The sequence below is a fragment of the Perognathus longimembris genome, chromosome 2 (assembly GCF_023159225.1).
Source record: "Perognathus longimembris pacificus isolate PPM17 chromosome 2, ASM2315922v1, whole genome shotgun sequence".
Classification (NCBI taxonomy): domain Eukaryota; kingdom Metazoa; phylum Chordata; class Mammalia; order Rodentia; family Heteromyidae; genus Perognathus; species Perognathus longimembris.
Window position 1 is genome coordinate 51,779,054 of NC_063162.1, and position 19,239 is coordinate 51,798,292.

Consider the following 19,239-nt stretch of genomic DNA (forward strand, 5'->3'; position numbering starts at 1 on the left):
TTCTAAAGGTTAGCAAAGTCTCTTCCTCAGGTCCTTTGAGAGTGACTTACGTAAGAGCTCAGGAAGCAGGGTCACCAGACAAGAAATGGGCAACTAGAAAGCAACATTTTCCTCTCAGATTGGCCTCAGATTCACCTGAACACTCGGGTCCTGGCTTCCCTGCCTTGCCCCACTGCTCCAGTCACGCAGGTGCTCAGCCTAAGTCACTGAGGTTCACAACCACACCAGGAGATCCAAGGCCTAAACCCACCCAAGAACACAACAGACCATAAACCTACAGCTCTTACCACAGCCACCTGCTGGCTCCAGTCCGTCCCACCCTGTGATTCGACATTATGCCTCAAAGCCCCCTCCAGCTACAGGCTAGGGATACAATACTGTGAGATTCTCCAAGGCTGCCCAACGAGAAAAGGCTCCTTACTGAGTGCTCATGAGGCAGGATAACTTAAGGAAACTAAGTCCTGGTGAAGGCAACTGAGAAATAAGGTATTTAGAAAGTTAGAAATGCTATCTTTTGCTTCCAAGAGTGACAACGGGATGGAGTCATCCCTGGGAGATGCATTTATGCCTGCCTTCCTGAGAAAAATGCTTACCCAAACTGAAGCCACCTGCCCCAAAATGCAGAAAGCAGGCCCCTCCTGGTCTCAAGGATAAGGATCTGTTTTTGTGGCAGGATGCATTCTTACCTGGAAACTCAGAGAATAACCAGGTATGATTAGAGCAAAGACAAAGCACCTGTCTTTGTATAATTTCAAAGCCAGACCCCCTGCCTTTACACTGTAAATACCCCAACAGCCCAAAGACCTATTTATTTCTATGGGTCTATGTCTCTGTGTGTGTGTATCTCTCTGGGTGTGCGTGTATGTGTGTGTGTGTGTGTGTGTGTGTGTGTGTCACTCTATCTCTGTCTCTCTCTAGGTGTCTCTTGGTGCGTCCCCCTCTCTCTCTGGGCCTGTCTCTCCCTGTGTGTCTATATGTCTGTGTCTTTCTCTACCTACCTATGAGAACACCCACACTCTGCTAGAATATGTCTCTGACCGTCTGTTTCTCTGGGTTTTTGTCTGTTGGTCTGCTTGCCTGCTTGTTTACTTACTCAATAAAGCTCTGTCAAGTTTTCTTACCATTGTTACTTGTCCAGAAATTCTTACTCTGCGATCGAAGTCAAGGACCCCAAATGAAGAGTGTAAAAGGAAGCTTCACTAACCTTGCCTCTGTCTGGTGATATTCACAGTTGCGGGGGGCTGGGGAATCTGAGGCCCTGGGAAGTGACACTACTAGGAAGAGAGTAGGTTCTAAGACAGGCCTGTCTCTCTCAGTACCTGGCTGTGCCCTCTCATTCTGTCTCAAAGACTGCAAAGAGGTTGAGTGATGGGCTGTCAGGGGGCAAGATGGGGGTGGGACACCTTCCTGCCCTATGCTGTGTCTCTCCCAACACAGGGCAGCATCTGTGCTTCAAAGCAGCCTCCTTCCCCTGCGGGGACGGCCTCAAGGAGTACCTCAGAGTGTGCATGTCCTAAGCGGCCTCCCTACAGCCCAGCCATCACTGGGGAACAGGCTAAGTAACCATCTCCTCCCCTCTCTGCAAAGCTTTGCCTGCCCTGCTCCTCCCAGGAAAAAAAGCTCACCCATGAATGTGAATGACAATTCCCATGGCTTTGTACTCTCCTCCAGCTGTTTTCCCATTTGATGAAGACCTCCAATCACCCTAGCCCTCTCTGCCCTCATCCCTTTGTAGATAACAAGCAATGCTGTTAAATAGCCAGGATGCCCTAAGAATAAGCGCCTCCTCCAGAGAAAGATCCAGATCTAGAGCAACCTCCCTAGAAAGACCAGTTGGCACCCACAGTGCTTCTCATCCAAGCCCTTTTCTTGGGGCCCCCAAATTGAAGGGAACTGAGCACACAGCATGGTATAGTTGAGATCTGAACTGTGTGCCATAGGTCGAGGTGACTAAGACGTGGCCCCAGAGTGGCACACCCTGAAGATGGCAGTGTTTACAAGGTATGGCCTAATGGAAGGTCTTTAGGTCGTCGGGGATATGACTTTTGAAGGGGACTGTAAGGACCTTAACCTGATCATCATTCTTCCTTACTTCCTGATCATGTAGTAAGCCATTTCTTTTTCCATCACAAGCTTCTACCATGATATGCAGCTTCAACATAAGGCCAAACAATGGCACAGTCTGAAACCCCAAAACTATGAGCCAGAATCAACTGCATCTATTTGTTAGTTGATTCTCTCAGGTGTTAGCTATAGTGACGGAAGGCTAACCAGCGTACACAGTCACTTCCTCACCAGGGTGCTTCAGGTAACTTAGTGCCATCCCTTCCTGCAGTAGGGCTTCTCTTGTCCAGCCAACAAACTCCTGCCATGTGTTCTCTCAGCCCCACAGGAACCCTGACCAGACACAAAGACCTCTGCAGAAGCCAGTATGGATAACCTTCCTAAACAGTGGTCGCTGGGATCCCCCTGTTCAGAACTTCCTTTGCAGAAACCACAGTGCCCTCAACTCCAAGCTCAGACTCACCAACCAGTCAGATCAGAAGTGAGCCTTAGAGGGAAGATCTTTAGGTCCTCTCATCACATACTTAGAAGGAATCATCAGATCAAAAGGGAGCGAAGATGAGAGGAAGGGTGAGTGTAGGGTAAGGAAGGAGCTGAGTAGCTGAAAAAGGTGTAGAAAGCTGGGAGACCCACTCAGGGAAAGACCCCAGTGTAGCAAACACTGAAGGCTGGCTCTTCTTACCTGTGAGTCCGAGGTACTGCTCCCTGGTTAATGAGGCTGCTTAGACTCCTCCATACTTTCTGTCCCTTTAAAGCTCCATTCCTTTGTAACACTGTACAGGGCAACACCCTGGTCCCCCAACTGAACTGTGGGATGATGACTCTTGACAGCTTTTTTAGATGGAGAAGTTGTCTAGGAGGGCACACCTCTGGGTGTGTCTGTAAAGGTGCTTCCAGAGAGGACTAACTAAAGGAAAGACCGTGACCAACGAAAAAAGAAAGAACATGGCAGGATCATTCCACAGGTAGTGGGATCTCACGGGGAATACAAGGAGGAACAGAGGAAAACACACTACAGCAGGCATTCTTTTTCATTCTCTCTGTGTCCCTCTTCCTCTCTCCTTCCCTCCTGTCCTCTCTCCCTGTCTCTCTCCTTCTCCCCCCTTCCTCTCCTCTTCTCCCTCTGCTTCCGGGGTACCAACACATGCACCTCTGTCCTGCTACACCTTCCTGGCCATGATGGACTAGAACCTCTGAACAGTGAGTCCAAATGAGTCCTTCTCCCCTTAGGTTATTTCTGTCAGGCATTTTGTCACAATGACAAAAGACTGACAGCCACACCCCCAGGGACCTTTGAACACCACCTTCCTTTGGCAAAAGGGACTCTGGCTGTGATGAACTTAGTGGTACTAACATGGAGACATTATCCAGGATTTTCCTCCAGGTGGGACCTAGGTACAATCACAAGAATCCTTCTAAGAGAAAGTGGAGAGAGATCTGACACCAAAGAGGAAGTAGAGGAAGTGAGGCTGGAGCCAGGGGCTTTGAAGAGGAATTCACAGACAAGGAGGACAGAACTACAAAAGGTAAGAAAGATCCTCTGGGCAGAGCCAGCCCTAATGACAGATGGCAGCAGGATGACCCCAAGGACTGTGGAAGGATAACTTGTGTTGTCTTCAGGCACTGAATTTGTGGAAGAAAAAAAATACATACATTCTATCACCTGAGAAGTTATCTGGGGCTCAGCACTATGCTGGCCATCAAATATTCAGCAGTAAGATGGAGACACAGTCCTGCCCTCCCTTCACTTGCTCTCATTCTCTTTCCTCCTCCACCCTCTCTCCTAGGGCCCTGGGATATGGAATATGCTGCAGTCTGTCTTTCTGCGTCCTTCCCCTCCTTCCAGTTCCCATCCCTCTGACATCAGGTCCCTCCACACTGGCTAAAGCCTAGTCATCCTACAGGTGTCACCCATAGAAACTCTCCTGAGCCCCCACTCAGGCGACTTCTGTTTGCCACATTCCATCATCTCTCACATGAGACAAGCATCTGCCCAGCCCAGCCCAGCCCCTGACTCTGCAGCTGCTCAGGCCTCTGAAGGGCAGGGCTGCTGCTCTCTGTCTGTCTGTCCCGGGCCAGGTTCTCTCACACATTTCCCTCTGCCCAGCACTGCTTGATTCAGCCTCTCTATCAAAACAAGACATCTTCTCAAGAAAAGATACACAAATGGCCATTGAGTGTATAAAAAGTGTTATTGTTGTCACCAGTCATCAGGGAAATGCAAATCAAAACCACCGTGAGCTATCACTTCCCTGCCTTAGAAGTGCTATTATTTAAGATACAAAAGGTGAGAGTGTTGGCAAGAGGTTGTGGAGCAAAGGAAACCCTTGCACACTGTTATTATGAACATAAATTGATGCAATCATTATGGAAGCAGTGTGTGTTTTTTTTCTAAACTTCACATTGTTATGCAAAGAAGTTGCAACTGTCCATCTAAGTGCCTAGCGCTTCTTGGTCAGAGCTCCTTTCATTATTCTCCCCATTCGGGTCTGTTCCCTTCCCCCCAGACTCATGTCATATTTCCCACTTTCTGTACTACATGTGTACATTGCGTATTCTGGCTTTATCTATTTCCTATTCCCTTCTGGTTCATCCACATCCTCCACCCAGCCCCTCTTCCACCCAGCCCTCTCCTCACATTCAAACATTGGGAAATAGTATTAAGGTTAATCAAAAGTTTAAAATAGAACTACCAGAAGAAACTCAGTGGTATAGCACTTGCCTAACATGCACAGGGCCCTAGTCTCAATCCCCACCACCATCACCTTGCCTCCCCTCTCCCCCCCCCCAAAAAAAAACCAAGAGCTATCATCTGATCAAGCAATCTCACTACTGAGTGAAAAGGAAATAAATCAGTAGAACAAAAATGCACCTGTTTATTGCAACACTATTCACAACATGGGGAGAAAACCTACATGTATGTCCATAGGACATGCTCTATAACGTGGAATATTATATTATTTTATGAATGGAATAGCATTCAACATGTTCAGGACCACATGTATGAAGCTGGGGGACAAAATTGAGTGAAGTAAGCCAGGCCCAGAACAAGAAAGACACAATCTCACATGACAAGTGGTTGAAAAGCCCAAAGCAATGCAGGAGAAGGGTGGTTACCAGGGCATAGGAAATGTTGATCAAAAATACAAACTTTCAGTGAGATAGGAGGAGTAAACTCAGAGCCCAGCTGACATGCTAGTACAGCTAAATAACAATGAATATTTTTCAACTTTGTTAAAAAGGTTTCTAAGGGTTCCCAGGGGACGGGAAAGGCTGATCAAAAATACAAAATTTCAGTTAGATAGGAGGATGAAACTCTGAGATCCGCTGACACAGTAACTACAGATCATAGCAATGTATCATATTCTTCAACTTTGCTAGGAAGGGTTTTGGGTGTTCTCACCACAAAAAAAAGGTATGTGATGTAATATATGTTAATTAAAGCTCCATGCATACATACTTTGAAACAGCATGTTCTACATGACAAAAATAGACAATTTTTATTCTTATCCATTTTTAAAGTTTTTTTTTGGCCAGTCCTGGGCCTTGGACTCAGGGCCCGAGCACTGTCCCTGGCTTCTTCCTGCTCAAGGCTAGCACTCTGCCACTTGAGCCACAGCGCCGCTTCTGGCCGTTTTCTGTATATGTGGTGCTGGGGAATCAAACCTAGGGCCTCGTGTATCCGAGGCAGGCACTCTTGCCACTAGGCTATATCCCCAGCCCCATTTTTAAAGTTTTAAACCAATTTTTAAAGAAAAATTAAAGCAACATCATTGTTTTCATCAGGACTAGACAACAGCCCCTCAAATGTGCCAAGATAAGCACCAGATGGGAGAAGGCATAAAAGTGAATAACCAAACTTCCCTTTAAAAACCACAGCTGCTCCAGACCCTCAGCCTGAATCAGTGACACAGGAAGAGGAGACTTTTGAGCACCAGAGCCTCAGGGGATGAAACTCCCCACTCAGTCAGCAGAGGCAGCAGGGAGACGCACAGGGCCTGGGAGAGAGTAGTTAAGGAAAGTGGAAAGGAAGAGGCCAGTCACCAACCTGCTCTAGCTCACAGGGCCAGGACCTATCACGCAAAATGCAAAGGATGTAAGAAGAGAGAAAGATGCACCAATATTCATCGTGCTTTTCCTTCCAAGGACACAAGCTTTGGGGAGGGTTCCCTGAGCTCCAAGTCCTCCAAATCCTTCACGGTGCTCACGGTCTGCATTTCACCATTGTCTCTGAACTGAATGAGACATGGAGTTCAAGCTTCCAAGAACCGAGGGCTACACAACACACATAAGTGCCTAGCATCGATGTCTCCAATTCACACGGCACATCCTGCCTGAAACAGAGGCCTTCATTTAAACGGTGAAAGGTAGGATTGGGCACAGTGGCTCGTGCCTATAATCCCAGCTATTCAGGAGGCAGAGAATGAGATGATAATGATTCGAGACCAGTCCTAGCAAAATGTTCAACCAACAGGTGGGAACGTGGTGGTTTGTGTCTGTCTTCCTAGCTATATGGGAAGGAAGCATAGGTGGGAGGATTGTGGTCCAAAGCTGGCCTCAGACAAAACCACAAGACCCTATTTAGAAAAAGAACTAAAGCAAAAGAGGCTGAGGATGTGGTTCAGGTGGTAGAGTACCTGCCTCATAAGCAGGTCGGAGGCCTTGAGTTCAAACCCCAGTAGTGTTCCCCAAAAGAAAGCCAAAACACTGATAGGACCCTTCTCATTCTTTGAGCCATGTTTCAAATATGGGGTACCCTCTCCTCTCGGAAGCTAGGAACTGTCACTACCTCCCCCTTGTGTCTCCACCACACAACCCTGACATACCTCCTGGCTCTCCCAACACAGGATAAAATTGGACACCCCCGCTCTAAAACCAAAAATTTGTTCCTGGGTGGGAAAACTAGGGTTCACCATTTCCAGACCACTGTCCCCTTACTTCCTCCACTGAACACTGGCATACAATAGATGCTTAATAGTTGCTTATGGTGAAAACAAATGACAAATGATGGAGAACTCTCACTAAATGTATACGTTTGACCTCTACCTCTGGCACAGCTGTGTGACACCTCCTCTCCCCACCCCCCCCACCCCCAGGTGAGAGTCTAATCTCTCTGAGTCTCAGCTCCTGGACAGCACCTGTCCTTCAGGGTTACCGTAGACTCTTCACAGCTCAAGTGTGACGTCAACAACAAAAAAGCATGTGATGAGTCCTCAATAATCAGCAGCCTCTCTACCACCCACTCCTCCCCACGTGGTAGATTGGGGTCAGCATCTCCCAGGAGCTCAAGAAACTCTGCTGGCCGGGGGGCTGACCAACCCTGCCTCTAAGTGTCCTGGGCCTCTTTCTCCAACACTCTCGCCGTCAGATCTCCAAGCTTATCTGGCCCCCAAGTAATGCATTGGCCTGAAAAAAAAAAAAATCAGACTCTGCTGGGCAGCCAGTGAATAGAACAGGAAGCCCACCAAGGCATTTGGGCCAACTGATTTTGGCTACAAAGGAAAACGTTCTTCCAGCAAGCAGCCACGCTGCATGCTGCCACATGTGAGCACAGAGGGGTTCACCAGTGGTCGGATGTCACAGTTCACCCCTACGCTGCCATTTCCCCATGGGCAGTAAAAGCTCAAACTGCCCCGCTCTCCCATGGGCTGTTTTCCTTCCTCTCGAGGGGCCCCTCCCTTCTCCATCCAAGTTGCCACAGTCTGGTCCCCGCAAGGTTCAAGGAGGAAGCTGGCTCCTCTCCCTGTGGCTGTGGCCGACCCGACAGAGGCCTCTTCATAAGGAGCATGAATGGAGGGGGTGGGTGGGAAAGAAAAGAACAGATCTGTCATTTTACCAAACCCAGGTGAGGGCTTGTCTGCCAGAGGGAACTGATGTCCAAGACTTACACCAAGAGACCATACAAAATGTCCTTTCTTCTTGGGAAGTCAGGCATGAGACGCTTCTAGAACGTGGTGCCAAGCCACTGGTAAACAGGAGAGGGGAGCTTTGCAGGTCCAACCACCCTAGATCTCCCATACCCTGCACTGCCCAGACATCTCGTCTTCTTGGAGCCTGGAATCTGGGGAAAGTCTGAAAGGCTTCACTTTGGCTTCCAGAAATAAAAACCCTCCAAGCTCAAGAAGCCACAGACGAGATGTGGTGCCCCGAGTAGAAACTTCAGTGCTGTACAATACTAGTGCATTTACTGGTGAGTTTGCCAAGTGCCAGCTTCTTCTTTCCAATGTCTGCAGGGTGCTCCCTGGGAGGAGACGGAGGAAGGAGACCCACGTCCTGTCCAACAGCCGGCAGCCCAGAGTGCACAGGACCCTGCAGGAGCCAGTTAGAAGCTTACAACCCAGCTGCTGAGGACTGAGCAGTGTAGACTTCACTGGGGGGATGGGGGGAGGCTCATCTTCCTTTCTCTACAATGCCTGCTCTAAAGCAGACTCAGAGTAGAGCTTGAATATAACTACTTCTACCAAATGTGTTTAGATACACCATGGCAATGGTGACCATTACTCTCTGAGGAGTTCTCACGTGCCAGGTAGAGCTCTGTGGTCTTCGTCCTACAACTTAGAGAAGCCAGGGTTTGGGAAGGGCAAGCAATTGCCCAGCCCAATGGAAGATACCCAGGATCACCCAGCAGGGGAGACAAGGGCTGATCCCAAGTCCCTGTGCCCACAATCCATGCCCTTTCTCCCTCACTACATTCCATCCATCCTCACTAGCCCCCTCTCCATCGCAAGATTCCCATAGAAACAGCATAGGCAATGACAGAGTTGGACTCTTTCTCATCACCAGACCTGGCAATGGGATGAAACATAAATGAGCAAAATATTTGTTCATTGAACTCTGCTTACAGGAAGAAGGTTTGGGATTGCTCAGAACACACAATCCCCAACAGAAGACAATGTTTGGGGACAAATACCAGATGTTATGCAAACCTTAGAACAGGTGCCCAGCCCACCTTGGTGTATCAGAAAACACATAGAAAGAGAAGATAGAGAGTCCCAGGTAGGGTCCACTGCCACCTAAAAATCAGGATATCAGACAAGCAGGCTATGCCTTCCTTGCCTGCTTGGCACCTCAGCTCCTATCCTTCTTGGTAGAGCCTTGGGATAAACAGGGTGAGCCCGCCAGACCCTTCCTGTTCTGCCCCCCAGGCCCTCCAGTGCCTCTAAAGAGCTCAGCCTGGTGAGAGAAAGACCTCCTGAACCCTCCATGACTTCCACCCAGCCTGCCCCCTTTAGCCCTTGCTGGTATCCATCTGACAAAGTCTGTGGACTGTGGACAGTACGACAAAAAGCAGTCAAGAACAAAATGATTCTTCCAAAGATGCAGGGCACTATGGGTGTCAGGGACCCTTAGAATCACTACCTGCAATCCTCATTTTACAGGTGAGAAAACTGAACACACACATCCCTACCCCCAGATTTAATTCATTTAAAGTGAGCCCTCTCATATTCCAAAATTCTTCCTTCCCTCCCCCTCCATTTCCCCTTTCCTTCTCCTTCCTGAGGTTCCATCAGGGAGTGATAAGGGCTGAAGGAAAGGGAGTATTTCTGGATCATTTGTCTTGTACCCTAAGCTCTGCCTCCATCTCTAGTGCTGGCCCCAGCTACCAAGGTCTCTCCAGCAGCCTTCTCTTCTTCACCCTGGTGTCACCAAGGCCATGGTTACAGAGGGAGGAGAAAGATCTAGAACAACAGCCAACCTAGTCCCAGCAGGTATCATTTGCTGAACACTTACAAGGTGCTAAATGCTCACTCACCAAGCCATCACCAAAACTCTAGGTATTTGTAGAATTCACGGAAAGTGAGGTTAGCTTCTGAAGTTAAGTTCCTTGTCCAAAGCCCCTGAGCAGGGCTAGAGCTGGGATTCAAAGCTCCTTGTCCAACTCCAGCATCAGCTATGAAGTGCACAAGTCTGGATTTAAAAGACCCACATTAACATTCAAAATGAATGCTGCCTCTTTGCATTTCCAATGCTGTCAAAACTCTAGAACTTTTCTTTGGAAATCATCAAGCACAGAACTCACTGACAAGCACCCAAAACCTTCTGATTCAGTACTTAAAACATTACACATTTGCAGGACCAGAAATACCCAACCCACATGGGCTTCCACTCCCATTTATTCATTGACTCGTTCATTCATTCATTACACTTGACAGAAAACTTCCTCAGACAGCATTGTAAAATATCAAAGCGAATTTCAAACACTTAGGAGAGGACACCCCAACAACATTGAAAGATGGCATCAACACTACCAAGCCTATCCCTCACTTTTCAAGAACCCACACCCTCTTTCTGTCCTGCAGTCAGGCTGCTGAGTGCTGCTCTGTGTTGCTAAGGAAACAGAGATGAGCATAAGCAGGCCCCTGCCTGTAAGGAGCCCTCAGTGTGGGGACAGCATGTCAGGTAAGCTTGGCAGTTCCAGGATCTACATATGAGAAGTGAAAACTACAGAGTCCCAGGATTCAGGAATGCCCCCATTCCAACTGGGGGAACAGCTATGCGCTCCAACCGAGGTGGGTCACCGCAGAAGATGGAGATCAACCAAACACCTAGATGACTCCTGACAAGCAACAATAGTAACCAACACTTGACATGTATCGGGGCTGGTCTGAGCTTTTAACATTCACTGTCTTTCCAACAAGTCCATACAGGGTTATCTATGTTCAGCCCTGCTTTTCAGGTGAGTGAGCTGAGATGGAGCCAAGCCAGGCAGTTCACCCAAGGTCTGTAAGTCAGCAAGCAGAAGGAAGGACGGTGATTGAAAGCCAGCAAACTGGATCCATGAGGGCAACCCCCCAGTGGCCACGCTGAACTCACTATAGTGAGAGATGATCCTAATTTGGACAGTTAAGTTCTAGGCCACTGGACTGCGGGACAGCAGCCTTACTGCTCAGTGATTATTCACCTTGGACCCCATTTTCTCTGCAGTGAACTCTTGAACCCACTCGGCTCCAATACCAAATCTGAAGCTGGTGTTAAGGGCTACTGTGAAAGGCTGTTTCCACGGGTCCAGCATGCCACCGTGGGATCGAGACAAGAGATGTGGGAATTCCTGTCCTCCATCCCCCTTTGTGTTCTGCATGTTCCAGGTGAAGGGCCACTCAAGGTCACAGTCAAAGCCAGAGAGAGCTGAGTGGCAGATGATGACACATTCAAACCCCATAGGGCAAGAGGCAGCCCAAGCAAGCACAAATGTAATGTGGATAGAAGTGCCCCCTCCCCACTCCCAACAAACTGTTCATTCACCACCAGACAGAAGATCCAGGAGAAACTTCAGAGACCCTTGGGAGATTTCAGGCATAAGGAACCAGGATCCCTGAATGGTGTGGAACAAGGCCCTACATCAGCCCCAAATACATACCGTTCATGGTGCTTTGTGTACAGTTCTTTTGTGTTAACTCACTGACATGTTGGGTTTGCTTGTGACAGCAGCTGATCCAGACTGACTAACATACATCGCGAATCAGGCCTTAAGGTAGATTCTCGGGTGTCTGCTGGCTCGAAATCCCCATGATCATGGCACACTGCAGACCAGACACCATGAGATAAATGAATGGCTGTGGCCTTCCAGGTGTGGCAAGCCAAGCAAAGAGACAGGAAAAGCTATGGGAAGACCACTGGTCTAAAAACAAAAAATCAGCACGGCCTAGAAGACACATTGCTGTGCTCACAGCAGGCCATGGGTTTTCCAGGAAGGCCATGTGGCACAGAGTGACTGTGGTCTACAGGGCCAGAGTCCACGTCTGCCTGTGGTCTACTCAGGAAGGTGGCTGGACTTCTCCCAGTATCTTCAGCTCCCACATCTGCAATATGCAGCTAATAACATCTCCTTCCACACTCTGGGACTTCATGGTGCTCTCTGGAAATCAACTACAGTATTTACACCAAGGGAACTGGCAAGCACTGCAAATAAGGACTTTTCTCCCTAGGGATCAAGTTGCGGGGGTGGGGGGGGAGGAGAGGGAAGACATTTACTAGATCACTGGATAAAGAGGAGTCAAGTAAGTGGAAGAGAGCAGGAAAGACAATGAAAGAAAATTCCAGTACAGTTGACAGGCAGGAGGTACAAAGCAACATGTTTTAATGAACTAAAGGCTGTACAATGTGGCTAAGTGGAGAAAGCCATGAATGAGAGCTCAGAGAATCCTGAAAGGTAAGAGCTGGGCCTCGGGGAAGGTCCCCACCAAATAGTATTTGTTCCAGTTATCTGCTGCTATGTAACAAATCATCCCAATACATGGTGGCTTAAAACAAACATTTTATTTTTAGATGATTTATTATGTTTTATAAGTCAGGAACTCAGAGAGGGTTGGTTCATCTCCGATCTGTATCAGTGGGGTGGGTGGAGGGGGAGTAGACGATCGCTTTCAAAATGGTGTCTTCACATATGTCCACATATGTCTTGTGCCTTGGTGCTCCTTGGAAAGTCTCTCTGTCTCTTTCCCTCACCCCCCCTCTCTCCTCCCCACTCCCTGATAAATAGCATCTCTTTCTTCAGAGACTTCTGTGTGGCATGGCCCTTTCACAGCTTGGTTTTCTCAGGGTAGTCTTACTACTTATATGACTGCTAGCTTCCCCCCCCCAAAAAAAAATTTGTTGCAAGAGACCAAAGGGAAGGCTCAAGATTTCTTTCTACTTAGCCTGAGAAGTCATACAAGGTCCCTTCCACCTAACTATATTGAGGACCAAGTCACAGAGCCAGCCCTGATTTGGGGGCACTGGTCAGAACGTGAATATACTGGGAGCTGTGGTTCGCTGAAGGCATTCTGTGAAGTCCAGTGACCACAGGGTCATTAATCAACTGAGACTCACTGACCACCCCATAGGACCACCTGTCAGAATCAGGACAAAAGAGAAAACACTGCCAGCTCTGTGCCCAAGGAGTCTTCAGCAGCTGAGGCAGGGTGTCTGCACAGGAAACAAGAGTGTGGAGTCAGAGGGCTGATCCCCAGCCAAGGTGGAGAGGAAGGAGGCTGACGATGGAGGGGTGGAGAAGACCCCCAGGGAGGTGGCACCCCAGCAAGATGAGCTAAGCTCTGAGGGATGGGGAGGAAAAAAGAGAAGGCGCAGGGCAGCCCCATCTTCTGCATCTGACCTTCCTGAGCTATGCCAAGCAATCTCTAGGTCTCCCAGCAACACAGACATCAATCAAGCGTGGGGCCCTCTGCAGTCGCAGGCAACAGCTCCAGAACGAAAACAGCAGCTCATGGTGCCAGGAGATTCCACGTCCACAAGCCCATCCAACACCCCAGCGCTTAGGAGAGTGAACAGTGAACAGCGCACGGATTTTCCCCTGGCTTGGCCTCCTCACCCAGCACAGCACAGAAAGGCCAATTATGCAACCAGCCCTGGTCACAGTCAGGGAACTGCCTGGCTACCCAGCCTGGTAACAGGACTACCATAGCACACACAAGGCAAACCAGGCCTCCACAGCCACTTTCCACACCTGCACAGTCTGCTGTGCTGACAAACACCTGGGGCCAGCAGGGGCCGTGGGAGGAGCTAAAAATAGCATCACTGGCAGGATGGAAAACTCTCCTAAGTCCTCAGGGTCTTGTTCACCATCCACGGGCCACAAGGACGCATCTGACTGGCACCTGAGCCTGTACCCTTCACAAAGACTCAGGTTTAGAACAAGCGTGGGCTGAGGATATCACCTATGTCCATCAGGCATGCACAGGGCCAGAAGTCACCGGAAAAGCCTGTTGGAAAAAAGGGCTTTCAGGGCAGGCTGGAGCTGTCTTCACATGCACATAGTTCCAATGGACTCTCTCTGGCCAACCCTTCACCCGTCGATTCTATTTTCTTGGAATCCCAAGTTTGTGATATTTCTCTTATTCATTTTGACAGTGACTATTATGGTCCATACAATGGGCTTCTAATTTCATCTCTTATAACAAAGCTATATGGATGCCTAGAAAAGACACACACACACACACACACACACACACACACACACACAGAGGTTGTGCACAGTTTCAGAGGTTACCATGTGAATGGTACCCCTGGAATCACACATGGCCACTGGCACAATTGCCAGTGAGAAAATCCTGCCTTGCATGACCTCATGACCCCAGAGGACAGTCAGGATAGCAAAGATTTGCTCAGTGACCAAGGTATCTCCTGCTTCAAAATATTCCACACGTGCAGTTTGTCAGGTTTGCCATGATGCTTAATGATCTAGAAGGAGATCCGCACTGAGCTATGAAAACATGTGCCCAGGTCGTGGGTGTGGGAAGAACAGAGAATCAGTCCTTCTAAAGCAAAGGAAAAAGCTCAGCGACTGTGCAAGCTCCCACCAAGCATGCAGGCTGAGCCCTTGGTCACACCAACATTCAGTGCACTTAATTTTAACAGCCCTGGGAACTGAGATAAATTGATTTGTCTTTGGTAGGATTTCCATGTTTTGGGTAAGACAGGTTTGGAGTCTGAGAGGGGAACAGGTGGTTCCTGAGAACAATGAAGCATCAGTGCTTTCCAGGGTCCCAAGGTCATGGTTCAATGAGAAAACTCAGTTATGGGGGTCCAACTCTTCTGCAACTCCATGTTCTACTGCATGTGTGCATACGCACATATACATGCACATGTGGGCATGCATACACATGCATGCACAAACGTGTACACGTGCACACTCATGTGCATGTATGTGTTCACATAATCTCTTATCTTTTAAAAAATATGCTTGAATTCTGCATCCTGATCCTAATATATTCCATGCATGTATTAAGATTAAAAATAGTGTTTTCTTCCAAAACCTCAAATAAGACTGATAAGACTTTAAAAAATGTCCCAATATTTATTCTGTACCTGCAAGTACCCTCCCAACTCAAGGGTGTGTTACACGTGCCATAGCATGTCAAATACAATAATGAATTATACAATGTGAATCTCACAGCAGCCATGGAGGTGTATGGTAAGCAATCTGTACAACTATGTACTGAACACCTGCCTATTTGGTGGTGGAGAGAAGGTGGGCATATCATTTTCCAGAAAGAAAAACAGTGACTCCAATGGTTTAAGAGGACCAGATAATGCTGAAGGTCCATTTCTATCCTGGCAGTCGAGAATTCCCTGAACTTGTTCAGAGACCTCCCATCTTATATAGAAATGGTGCTTGCTATCTCCACAGCAACATCTCTTTTCAATTTTGTCCATGTCACCTCAGCAAATAGCAGGATGAGCTGAGCAGAGCCAGTGTACCAGTCCCTACAGGACAAGATGTCGACCTGAGACACAGAGGGGTGAGTTGTCTGAGCACTACTGCCCATTGGCCTAGACTCAAACCTGGCTCTGCCCTGCACCAAAAGAGGGCCCTGGCAAGGTAGCTAACGTATTCCTGCCTCCATTCCATAAATCCTTCCATAAAGGAGACCTAACACATGAGAGAAAAAGGGGTTGAGAGAATGTTCGAGAACCAGCAGCTCAAGAACGTACTCTAGCCAGGCACTGATGGGTCACATCTGTAACCCTAGCTACTCAGGAGGCTGAGTATTACTGCCAGCCCAGGCAGGAAAGTCTGTGAGACTTTTATCTCCAATTAACCATCAGAAAACCAGAAGTAGCACTGTGGCTCTAAGTGATAGAGCACTAGCCTTGAATTGAAGAGAGCAGGGACAGCTCCCAGGCCCTGAGTTTAAGCCCCATGAACAAGAACAACAAAAAAATTGTTCTAAAGTAAGCAACAGACTGGATGCCTCAGAGAGTAGAGGGTCTTGTTCTAAATGAATTACCTGTAGGCTGAGGAGGTAGCTCAGTGGTAGTGCTTGTCTAGCGAAGTATACATGAGGCTAGAGCAGAAAAAGACAAAGCTGGTGGCAGTGGTTCACACCTGTAATCCTAGCTACACAGGAGACCATGAGCTGAGGATCACAATTTAACTCAAAGCCAGCCTGCTGGACAAGAAAGTCTGTGAGCCTCTTATCTCCAAGTAACCACACCAAAGAGCCAGAAGTAGAGCTGTGGCTCATGTGGTAGAGGGCAAGCTTTGAGCCAAAAAACAAACAAACAAACATCCAAGAGACAGCACCCAGGTCCCAAATTCAACCCCAATATAAGCGCACACACACACACACACACACACACACACACACACACACACACACACACACAAAATCACCTTAACGAATTCTGAGGTAGGGAAGTAAAGAGGATGCAGGAAACTGACACTGATGGGACATCTCACTTGCTGCTCTCTGTTTCCACTATTAAAATTGCTTTACCACCCCACGTGGCATTTAAATAACAGCATGCCTGGAGATAGTGGCTCTGGTTTCATTGCAGTCTGTGTGCACAGAGCACAAATAGAAACTTTGTGATTTTATTAGTTTCCATGCAACTCAGGAGAGATTTGCATGATAACACATCAGCTGCTGACTTAGAGGATCCATTAAAAATACTGTGCTTGCAGTATGTATCACCAGAAAATAAACGGGTTCCCATGGTTTTCAAAACCTCTGTCATCGCTGGCTCTTGCCCACAAGTCCCCAGGTTCTGTAGTTGCAATCGCTACTGTCTAAATGTTTAGTTTATTTGGGGAAAAAAATTCGTGATGGGTGTTTGCACCCCCTAATAAGGGGTAAACTCCAACATGGAAGAACCTTGTTTTTGTTTTTTATGGTGAGGCTGCTTCATGTCCTATGCAGTCACCAACACACTTAAATAATAACCCAAAAGCCACTGGGTACTCTGTGGATCTGTAAGTATTCACATCATTTATCTGTGACAAGTTAAAATTTAATGCGTGGCCCTGGTAACATAATCAAATGGATATTATGTAACCTGAGAGAGTTATTCCAGTAAGTTCTGGTAGGTTGGCTGCTTACAGCTGAGGGGCGGGGTGGGGGGGGGTTATTTCAGAGTACTATTTGGGGATTCCTTTAGCACGCTCCCTCCTGGCTGGGGAGGCAGTGGTAACAAGATCCCTGCTCTAGGTAGCCAGGTTGCTCCATGGACCAGGCCTGAGATGAAGGACCTGGCTCCCAGGCTGCTTCTGGGGATGAGTTAAGGGAGGGCATCAAAGTAAGATGGTTTGCACAGCCTCCTCTTTAATCAGATGTTGTTTCTGATGCCCAACCTCAACCAAGACAGTCTATCATCACAGCCTATTTATAGTCTATAATCTAAGATGTCTCCAAACTTTCCCCAACACAGAAAATTAAAATAAAACCACAGTTTTCCTGTGGCTATGTCTTTGGAAATAAGTGCAGAGCCACCAAAACAAGACCCTATTTCTGAGACTTTCTGTCTTTTTAAAAAATGATAGGTTTGATAATATTTCCAATGGAACTGTGTCCTCAGATGGTAATTCCTCTGTGTGTGTGTGTGTGTGTGTGTGTGTGTGTGTGTGTGTTTGTGTTCAAGTCCCCATATTCTTACTTAGCTTTTCTACTCAAGACAGGTGCTCTTCCCCTTGAGCCACATCTCCACCTCTGGTTTTTTGTAGGCTAACTGGAGATAAGAGTCTCTCAGATCTGTCTACCCAAGCTGGCTTCAAACTGTGATCCTCAGATCTCAGCCTCCTGAGAAGGAAGGATTACAGGCATGACCCACCAGCACTTGGCTGCAATTCTTAACTATGTCACCTCATCAAAGTAAATCTTGAGGGTCAGGGGACATGTCGATCAAATTCCATTCTTACGATTTAGAGGAGAACAAAAACTGCCCCTTGAGTCACTGCCTTGAATCACTGAACCTTTAGTTCTTCAATGGTAACTTGTAAGTCAGAATCAAAATTCCACAGTCCAGTATCTTCACTGTAAGAGCAGACTCGGTGAAGTGTAGTTCAGCAGCAGAGCACACGCCTGGCACGTGTGAGGCCCTGGGCTCCATCCTAGCACCACAAAAAGTCATAGTAAGAATAGATGCCAATAACAGAAAATGACTGCTGCATTCAATTCTCTGCAATCAGTGATCTATCCTCCCCAACAAGGCCATCCTGGTGCCCCTTAAGGGTCTGTGACCAAGTCCCAGTGATGAATGAACCAGACAGAGGAGGAAATGCCCAGAAACAATGGTGGGTCACCTCCAGAGGGGAGATTTGAATGGGGTGTGTGTGTGCGCATGTGCGTGTGTCACTGGTCCTGGGGCTTGATCTCAGGACCTGCGTTGTGCTCCAGGATGGTATTCTATCACTTGAGCAACAACTCCACTTCCAGATTTTTTTTTTGTAATAAATTGGAGATAAAGTCTCTCATGGATTTTACTGCCTAAACTGGCTTTGAACTGAGATACTCAGATCTCAGATCGCAGCCTCTCAAATAGCTAGGATTATGGGTGTGAGCATTGGCAACCAAAGACAATTCAATTTCTAATTAAAAAAAAAAACCCATGCCATGCCTGTGTCCATGTATATGCACCATTTTTTCATTCTCCAAAGCAGAGCACAGGTTCTCATTTCTCTGCATCCTCACCCAACATTCGTGACTTGCTGGTTTTTTATAGTAGCCATCCTAACAGGTGTGAAAGTGTCCTACATTTTCTACAATGAATATACAGTGCACTGAGGATTAAGGACAAAAATGTAAAACACTGAAGTTGAAAAATAAATCTTATGGGGAAAATAGGTTGCAAATGAACATAAGAAATAGATTTCTTTTTTAAGACCGAGGCGAACTGTTGAGTTCTCTTGTGGGTTCAGCTACAGACATCATTCCTACACTCTTTAAGAATCTGTCACCTGACAGGCTGCGGCTGCCACAATACACTGGAGAAGTGGCCGTAATTCAGGGGCCACTAGCGTTCTCCCTCCAAGCATGGCAAACATCCCGGGTGCACAAAGGAGGAAACAACGTCCAAAGCTGCTGCAGCTCATGTTGGCTACAGAAGTCCCCAGCAATCAGATGCACCTGCTCTTCTATATCTATCCTCTAAGGCTTGGGGAGTTCTTATTAGCATCACTGGACACTAACGGGGTCCCCTTTCCAAGCCACATAAAGGAAAGGCAAAGTCAATACAGCAACCTCCCCCCAAGAGGAGAGAATTGCCCCCACTCACCTATAACAATCAAATAAAGAAGATCCTTACAAGGTTGGTGACCCTCATATGGGAAGCCCATGCCCACCCCCACCCCCACCATGCCTCAGGTTACAAGTTAGCCCCATGGAACTTCTCCTTTGAAAGCCAAAATGTTCCCAAAGTGCACAGGTCTTTGCACATGGCTCTTATTCCATGGAGGCAAGG

At 47.7% G+C, this 19,239-nt stretch overlaps 1 protein-coding gene across 12 annotated transcripts in view; it reads right to left on the reverse strand.

The window, feature by feature from the left end:
• Positions 1-19,239, reverse strand: part of Kcnma1 (potassium calcium-activated channel subfamily M alpha 1) — a 692,132-nt gene that overhangs the window by 661,540 nt on the left and 11,353 nt on the right. The window contains exon 2 of one of the 12 annotated variants that reach the window (XM_048339119.1): positions 12,832-12,969. The exons of the other annotated variants lie outside the window; for them this stretch is intronic. Coding sequence (XP_048195076.1) covers positions 12,949-12,969 — 21 coding nt within the window. The 3' untranslated portion in view covers positions 12,832-12,948. Of the gene's footprint in view, positions 1-12,831; positions 12,970-19,239 lie in introns of those variants that run through there. 12 annotated transcript variants of the gene reach the window in all.